Source organism: Salvia splendens, chromosome 10 (genome assembly GCF_004379255.2).
Source record: "Salvia splendens isolate huo1 chromosome 10, SspV2, whole genome shotgun sequence".
Classification (NCBI taxonomy): domain Eukaryota; kingdom Viridiplantae; phylum Streptophyta; class Magnoliopsida; order Lamiales; family Lamiaceae; genus Salvia; species Salvia splendens.
Genome location: NC_056041.1, coordinates 14,996,178 through 15,004,638, shown reverse-complemented (window position 1 = coordinate 15,004,638; position 8,461 = coordinate 14,996,178). Strand labels below are relative to the sequence as shown.

Here is an 8,461-nt window from a genome sequence, read left to right as displayed (position 1 = left end):
GAATCCTGCACTAATAATCTTGGGGCCCCTTAGTATTAATTACTAATATCCTTCTATTTCTAGAAGAATTCCAGCATTATAATAAAATTGCCTCTGATTTAGAATGATATTGAGGGTCTTTTGCCTCACATTTCGAAATTAGTGATAATTTTTACGACGACCAACGTTTATATGGGTACTCCATTAATTTAGTGCAATCCAAATTTATGAATTAATATAATATTATGGATAAGATTGCTCCTTAAAAAAGTTGCTATTTGACCTATAATTTGTTAAACTAAATGAGCTCTCTAAAATCTAAATAATCAAAGATTTGTCAAATATTAATTTCTTAGAATAAATTTCTGCTCATGATGCGTCTTTTGTGCTTTTCATTTTGATAACTTATTTGAGTTTGTGTAGTTACGACAACAAATGCCATTTGTATAGTACTACTACTATTTATAAGAGTGACATTTAACGATTTGTGTATGTGTGATAAATTTCGTATTGGATAATTTTTACTCTTAATTATAATGAATACAAGTTTCACTTTATTGCAAACGGTTTGAAATAATATTGATAGTGATCTTTAATTTGTATATGAAATAAAGTTTATATACTCTTGTTAAGAAAGTGGCAATAAGATTTTAAGATCGTTAATATTTTGAAAGTATATTTGTGCACACAACTCATATGATTGGAGCTAATTTCAAAAGGGAAAATCCAGACGTTAATAAATTACACACCATAAAAAAGCATGTTGAGTCGCAAGAATGAGGCTGATTTGAAAAAAGAGGTGCATAATCTCCATTAAAAAGAGAAGGAGCATCGGTTGGAGAAGTGGTTGAATAACGAAGGATGGGACTCGACTAGGCATAAGTGATCAAATAACACACCTATGGCTATGACGAAGGATCAAACAATTGTGAATATTACACTGATACAAGGTTGTACCATGGTCCAAGAGGCAGCCAAGCATAAGCGCAAAATGTGACACATCTTTTATGTATATTCGATAGAATGAATTTATGACGCTGTAGTACTATATCATGTGCAAATATATCTCATGACCAAATTTTGTAATTTTAATTATTAACTACGCATTTTTTTTATAATATTAAATTAAAAATCATAATGGTAAATAATTGAAAGTAGGAGTAAGTACTTGCTTGTTCAGGCGCCTTTATATACTTCCCCTTCCCCACTATTAAAAAATCAAAAGACCTAGAGCAAATACACAAACCAGAGTTCCCTAAATATTTTATTTACTCCTTCAGAAATCAGAAGCAAAACAGAGAGGAGAGAGAGAGAGAAGAAAAGAGAGAAATGGATATGGATGGAAGAGCGGATCCAATTCAGAAACCGAAAATAAAAATCTGAATTCCACATTAGTGAGCTTCATCCCAAAAGAGTTTTACTCTAATTTCCCAATTATCCTAATACCAGTCGGTGCTAATATGTTTACAGGAATTTCGCCATCTCAAATCTACATCACCAATCTCACTTTTACGTGAACCGTAAAAGCAGTTAGATCGAAATTTGAAGAAAAATCAAGGCGTTAGTCGTGGTTGTGGTTGTGATTTGTGAAAAATCCATCGCGAATTCAGAATCTCAAATGGTGATGGAAGATAACGAGAGTTGTGGAAGTAGGGTGGTGGAATCTTCAGCTGCCAAGAGCCGACAGCAGCGGAAGAAAGTGGAGGTTTACAATGAGGTTTTGCGGCGGCTGAAGGAATCCGATCATCCGGAGGCACAGGAGCCGACTTTCGATGATCAGCTTTGGGCGCATTTCAATCGCCTACCGGCCAGGTTGCTATTACTCTTTGTAACCTACACACGCGCTTAACGTTGCTCTAATACCGTGTCGGTATAATTTGTCTTTTCCTTTCATTTCTCCCTTTCTAATAGGAGCACTTTATTATTGAGATTTTTTGTACGTCTTGTTTGGAATTACGAATTTGAGCGGTGATTAACCATGTCGAAATATATGTTCAGCTTATGATTGCTGGAACTTGTTGTTACGACGATGTAAGACTCTAATCATATTGCTGCAATCGAATCAGAGTACATTGAAATCAGCCATGGCGGTGTTGCATGTCAAGATATTTTTTGTTATTTCTTTACATGTGTGTCCTGCTGCGTTTCGGTTTGTTAATTGCCTGTGACTGAGTATTTGTTTCTCTTTTCATCGAAGGTATGCAATGGATGTGAACGTTGAGAGGGCAGAAGATGTTCTCACGCACAAGCGATTACTGCATCTAGCTCGCGATCCTGCTAATAGGCCAGTTTTCGAAGTTCGGCTTGTACAGGTGAACTTTTACTGTTCTGCTTCCCTCTGGGATCCTGATATGTTATTGTTTAATGTTATGTGTTTATTTACGTGGCATCTGCTGACCGTTGGGCTAGTAATACCATCTCTAACTTCAACGTGGAAGCAAGATAGTTTTTGTGAATGACAATGCTCATGCCTCATGAGAATTGTTTCGCCAGGAAGGTACAATAGTCATCTTGAGCTGATTGGTGGAGAGTGGAGACTAAAATAGGATCTTCAGAGTATCAGAAAAGTGAATGCTTAACCGATTTCACCAGAAGCCCAATGCTTGCCCCTTTTAAAATATATATTTACTTCTAAGAAGCTTAAGATTTTACCCTTATAATGTTGGTCAAGTGCCAGAAGTCTAACTCATTGATTGTTCAATATATTTAAGTTGAATTTAGAAGCTCTACTGATGTTTTGAGGTTTGGAAAGTGAATGATGGTTGAATCATGAATGTATCCCAGTTGCTATCTAGGTGAAGTTTGACATTTTAGCAAACAAGTTGCTACTTATTGAGAGCATATACTGCTGTAATTTGCCACATTTGTACCTTGAGATAGAAGTAGCCAAGTAGGTACTTCTTGAGGTCTATAGTAGTTGTTGTCTGCCTTTATTTGGGTAAAGGTTCAAACAAACCAGCCAACATTCACCTCATTCTCTTTTTTTTTGGGTAATATGGTGAGATTTGGAATATGCACAAATTTATTTTGCATGGATCCAATTCTCTAATTAACATAAGTCCACCTATATTACAAGCATTCCAAATCTTCATACTCATCCCACATACTTATTTTCATTCTCACCGAGAGATCTTATTAAATGATGAGATGTTTCTCAACTGATCTTATGAAAGATGACCTAACAACCATTGTCTTTGTCTTTTATCACTGTTTGCATGGTATTTATGATTGGTTATGTCATATATATGCTGAACATAATTTAATCCTGGCATCCTGCACAGGTTGTGCCTCTCTTTGATGGGAATTCTGGGGATTCAGTACATTCTCATTCACCAAGAAGGGGAAGGTGAAGCCATCGACTCTTTCATATCTATAATTGACTGTCATGGTTTCTCATGTAGTAACAGTTTCAATTTGTCACTATCTTTCGTCATTAAATATTATATTAAGTAGTTCTCTCTGGATTTATATGTAGTTTGTGAGGTTTTATTGAATCTGTGAATATTTACTATCATATTTTTCATTCAGCATCCACCCCCCACCTGCCTTTGGTTCTTCTCCTAATCTTGAAGCTCTTGCACTTGAAGTAAACAAATCTGAAGTTCAAGATGGAGATAGTGTCACAGAGGCTGGTAACAAGATTCCCAGGTATACTAAATAGTTTATCTGATCTTGAGATGATTTGTAGTATTATTTTTAAACGTAGTTGCCATTATATATGTCTTGTTACTTTCATTCTTTAGGCTGCTATTGGTTGGATCTTTTGAAAGTGATTATATTCCATGTCCCACCCATTGTGTAGTTTAGTTGACTTGTTTGTGCCCATGAAAAATAATTTGTCCATCAGCCATTTGGAGGGCATGGATGGGATCTGTGATCCCTCTCTTTTGAGCCTTTCTTACTTTGTTTTGCTCTGTTACATCCTTGTGGGAACAATCTTCTGACATTGATATATTCTTGTTAACATTCAGAACTATAAACTAGACAACTTCCCTTTGCTCTGACTTAGCTGTCAGGGGAGTTTTCTTTGGAATTTTTGAAAAATAAAATGGAAAGCAGGTGAAGATGGAGGCAATTTTAAGGACTAACTTTATTTTTATGGAAAACTCAGTGAAGCCATACTTTGACTGATGAAGTTGGGTCTAACCTTTTCTTCTTTTTTGGCTTCAAAATAAGCTTTTGAAGTGGGTTGTAAGTTCCTGACCTAATTGCAATGAGGTTATAAATGTAACTTTCAGTGTGTTGTAATGGGGGAAACACAAGTACACAACTGAATCAAACATATTTAATTAATAGAGATCAGATATCTAACTCTTTTATAATGTCAAATTGTCAATCAACCTTAGTACAGCTATATAACATATGAATATTTTTTTTTCTCACTTAATAAATATGCAAAAGTAAGCTTGGATCAAACACAGTGAAAATGTATCTTTTGGAAGTTTTGTCGTGTTCTTTACTGCTAAACTTTTTTGTTTGACAAGATTTAATGTTTAATGAAACTGAAAATGCATGTCACAAAGCTTACATTTGCTATAAACTTCAATGTAGGGCCATGCATGAGATTACCTTTTCAGCAGATGACAAGCCAAAGCTTCTCAGTCAGGTAATTAATGCACTTATCCATTTCACTATGCTATACTTGTCACATGAAACATATCCAACATGAAGTAAACTCTTCAATGACGGCAATTGCAGTTGACTTCTTTATTAGCTGAAATTGGACTAAACATCCAAGAAGCACATGCCTTTTCCACAGTGGATGGCTATTCGCTAGATGTCTTTGTTGTTGATGGGTGGCCCTTTGAGGTATCTACATCTTAATGTTGCCATTTTTGTTTTTGTATTGATTGTTTCCTTTTCTTTGGCCACCATCCCTCGTTCATGTCAGATATTTTGCATATTAAGAATATCCTTTAAAAATACTTTTAGCGTGTAGTAATTTTGCTGTATCCATGCATGTTTGGGCCGCCCCTGACTTTACTCTAATAACTTTTCAGGAGGTTGAGCAACTCCGGACTGCTATAGAAAAAGAAGTTTTCAAGATTGAGGTATTTCACATTATACTCCTTAATTTCGGAAATTGGGATTTCGATAAAGTTTCCTGCACATGATTTTGTAAAATGTCAGCGTGGAGCTACTGTTACCAATTTTTATGCACTTTACTCTATAGTACATATGTGCTCGGTCTATGATAGTGTTCGTTGGGATCCTTCTCTTTTTCTTTGAATTCATCCTATTTGTATCTTATATGCTTGATTTATTGTTGTGTTATGACACTACCTGATAGAATCTTATATTCCTTGGAATATTGTTATAGATTTGTATTGTCATGGGCGATTCATTTTTACTGCAGAAAAATTCATGGCCAAATGCGCAAAATCTGCCTTCTCTCAGTGAAATTGATCCACTATCCATCAAAAGAGAAGCTGCTCATCTGACAATTCCTAGTGATGGTACTGATGTCTGGGAAATCAATCCTCAGCTCTTGAAGTTTGAGTCCAAGATAGCATCAGGATCCTATGGTGATCTGTGAGTACCAGGGCTGTCACTTGCCAACTTATGGTGCAGTTGAGTTGTTCTATTTAGAAGAAGCTAATAAAATTACTTTCTTTCTTCAGTTATAAAGGTACTTACTGCAGTCAGGAAGTAGCAATCAAAATTCTCAAGACAGAGCGATTGAATACTGAACTACAAAAGGAGTTTGCCCAGGAAGTATATATAATGAGGTTTGTCAATGTATGTTTATGGATAAATTGATGGCCAGACCAGCTATAGTAGGGCATCCTTTGAAGAATTTTTTTTACTATTCGGTAACTTTCGGTTTTTTAATGATCATGGGCGACAGTTTTCTCACTGATGTTATCTTATATTCCTGAGAGTCTATTTGTTCAGTGCATCGGTTTTGCTATTATTTCGACCTTTAAACTTGACGCTGGCATCCATCTTAAACTTATCTTATTATTGTGGAAAATTTATGAACCATTATTCCTTTTCATTGATTAGTATATGCTACTTGCAGAAAAGTACGACACAAGAATGTTGTGCAGTTCATAGGAGCGTGCACGAGACCTCCTAACCTGTGCATAGTTACAGGTACGTGTCAAACATAGTACCATGGCCTGAAAAATATAGAGATCTGGTTTGAACTACTAGAGATCTCTTCCTTTTTCCTAATGATGTAAAAGGAAAATCAGGGTAAGTTTTACATTTATTTGATTGCAGAATACATGTCTGGAGGGAGTGTTTATGATTATTTACACAAGCAGAAGGGTACTTTCAAGCTCCCAGCTTTACTCAAAGTAGCTATTGATGTATCAAAGGGCATGAACTATTTGCATCAGAACAACATCATTCACAGGGACTTGAAGGCCGCAAATCTTTTGATGGATGAAAATGAAGTAAGCATTATTTTTAATGAATTGAATCTGCTTTGATCTATTTTCCCCCACGAATCTGTCAAATTGTATAGTTATCCATGTGTAGAAAATATCTGGGTCTTGGCTTTTTATGCCAGTGTTGTAAATTTTGGGTAAAAGTTCTTGATATTCTGGGTAGAACTGAAGATATTATACACACCTAATCCGCCATTCCAACTATTGGAGCTTTCATAGTTTGGAATAACTCAAATGTCTTTACCTGCAGGTTGTTAAAGTGGCTGATTTTGGGGTAGCCAGAGTGAAATCACAGTCAGGTGTTATGACGGCTGAAACAGGGACATATAGGTGGATGGCTCCTGAGGTTTGCCTTCGTCTTTGAACTAAATCAGAATATAGGAGATGTTATGCGCCATTTGCAGATTTTTTCCTACGAGCTGTAACTGTGACTGTCATTATTATATGTTGTATCTGTATCATACAAGTTCTGAAGATTCCCATGCTTGACTTTGTTATACTTGACTTCACTTTTTAACATATATTCAAACAATAGATTATGTGCCCTTTTATTCGGGTTTGAAAAGAGGCCCTCTGGAGCTTAATCCTTTGCATTTCCTCTTCTAGTCTGTCGTTTTCTGTCTCTGCTTGCTGCGTCTTGTCATAACACAAGCTTAATCTTGATTTGCTTACTAGTGCTCTTCTCTTAAAGGTGATTGAACATAAGCCGTATGATCATAAGGCAGATGTCTTCAGCTTTGGGGTGGTTTTGTGGGAACTGCTGACCGGAAAGGTACTACTTCTGCTCTCGTAATTGTGTACTCTTAATCTTCAGACGGCAATTAGTTATGTTTTTGCTTTTTGTTTGTCAGATCCCCTATGAGTACTTGACTCCTTTACAAGCAGCCGTTGGAGTGGTCCAAAAGGTAAGGCTTCTACTCTGGTATGCAATTGGGTTTTTATTCGTAAAGACCATTTATGCACACTTGAGCAGAGACTAATTCACTTGACTTACCACGCGAAAAGTTAAATGTTGTAAACTTTAAACCACTTCTTTTCATTTGGTGTTTCAGGGTCTAAGACCAACTATTCCAAAAAACACTCACCCAAAGCTTGCCGAGCTGCTTGAGAAATGCTGGCAGCAAGATCCAGCAGCGAGACCTGACTTCTCTGAAGTAATGGAGATCTCGCAGAAAATTGCCAAGGAGGTATATTTAACTATTACCGCATAACTTCTACTTCTAATTTACACTTGCTATATTACCAAATTATCATATTCACTCCCTCCTCCCCCGACCATGTGCCCCCTCCAAGAAAGACCCTAATTATGATATGAGGAAATGAACCACGAAGTAAAATAGAAAGTTTGACATGATCTTTCATTCGGAATTGTGAAATAGGAACACTTGTTCTGGACAAGTTTTATACTCTGAATAGGACACTTATTAGGGGGTTGAGGGAGTATAGCTGATGATATTTTTTGCTTGTTTATATACTAATCGTATGCATACTTTATAAGCCAATTCTGTTATAACTTGCCCATGAACTAATTGTCCACTTCTAAAGCAGGTAGGGGACGATGGGGACGACAAACGGAAGGAGAGACCAGGAGGGTTCTTTTCGGCCTTGAGACGTGCACATCACTGAATAGCAGTTAATTCAATAAATGAATGAAGATTTTTTTTTATTTAGGGATATTAAAACTCACCTCCAATTTTAGGGTTAATTGCATCCATTAGTCCATTTATTCTACTATTTGGCGTTGTACAGTATCCCTTTGTTTTGAGGTTGTACTGCATTTCATCTTGCAAATTAATTTACTCTTACAACTTTTGCGATGCTTACTAGTAGGTTTTACTTTGAGGTTTTTCATGAATGTCAAATGTAAAAATTATGACACATCATACAATTTTAAGTTTGACTCTACTCGTATTAAAATTTACGGGTTGAAAAAGTTCATTTATATTTGTGTATTAGGAAATGTATAACCAAATATAATAGGTGATCTTTTTCTATCTTCTCTTTGCTCGTGTTGTTTTACTTCTTTTGGCGCGAATCGACCCTCTCCAGTGTAGAAGAAGAAAGCTGAGTAAAATGGCGATTTTATG

General features: G+C 36.1%; 1 protein-coding gene across 2 annotated transcripts; it reads left to right on the top strand.

Moving 5' to 3' along the window:
• Window positions 1–1,211: 1,211 nt before the first annotated feature.
• Window positions 1,212–8,197, top strand: LOC121752302 (serine/threonine-protein kinase STY46-like). Of its 2 annotated transcripts, XM_042147297.1 has the most exons (17): window positions 1,212–1,373; window positions 1,450–1,791; window positions 2,177–2,291; window positions 3,261–3,325; window positions 3,508–3,627; window positions 4,531–4,585; window positions 4,678–4,788; window positions 4,980–5,030; window positions 5,336–5,511; window positions 5,601–5,708; window positions 6,002–6,075; window positions 6,205–6,380; window positions 6,625–6,720; window positions 7,066–7,146; window positions 7,226–7,279; window positions 7,427–7,561; window positions 7,923–8,197. In XM_042147297.1, exons 2-17 carry the CDS (start codon window positions 1,598–1,600, stop codon window positions 7,998–8,000), a joined length of 1,689 nt encoding a protein of 562 aa, XP_042003231.1. In that variant the 5' UTR covers window positions 1,212–1,373; window positions 1,450–1,597; the 3' UTR covers window positions 8,001–8,197. The 2 variants fall into 2 exon arrangements, with proteins under 2 accessions (XP_042003231.1, XP_042003230.1); XM_042147296.1 differs by having other exon boundaries at window positions 1,212–1,791.
• The last annotated feature ends 264 nt before the right edge of the window (window positions 8,198–8,461 follow it).

What these genes read in the sequence shown, in the direction of transcription:
- LOC121752302 (XM_042147297.1), top strand. Translation starts at nt 1,598, where the DNA reads ATGGTGATGGAAGATAACGAGAGTTGTGGAAGTAGGGTGGTGGAATCT. An exon ending in TTCAATCGCCTACCGGCCAG is followed by an intron (nt 1,792 to 2,176) that starts GTTGCTATTACT and finishes TTTTCATCGAAG; the next exon opens with GTATGCAATGGATGTGAACG. An exon ending in GCTGGTAACAAGATTCCCAG is followed by an intron (nt 3,628 to 4,530) that starts GTATACTAAATA and finishes ACTTCAATGTAG; the next exon opens with GGCCATGCATGAGATTACCT.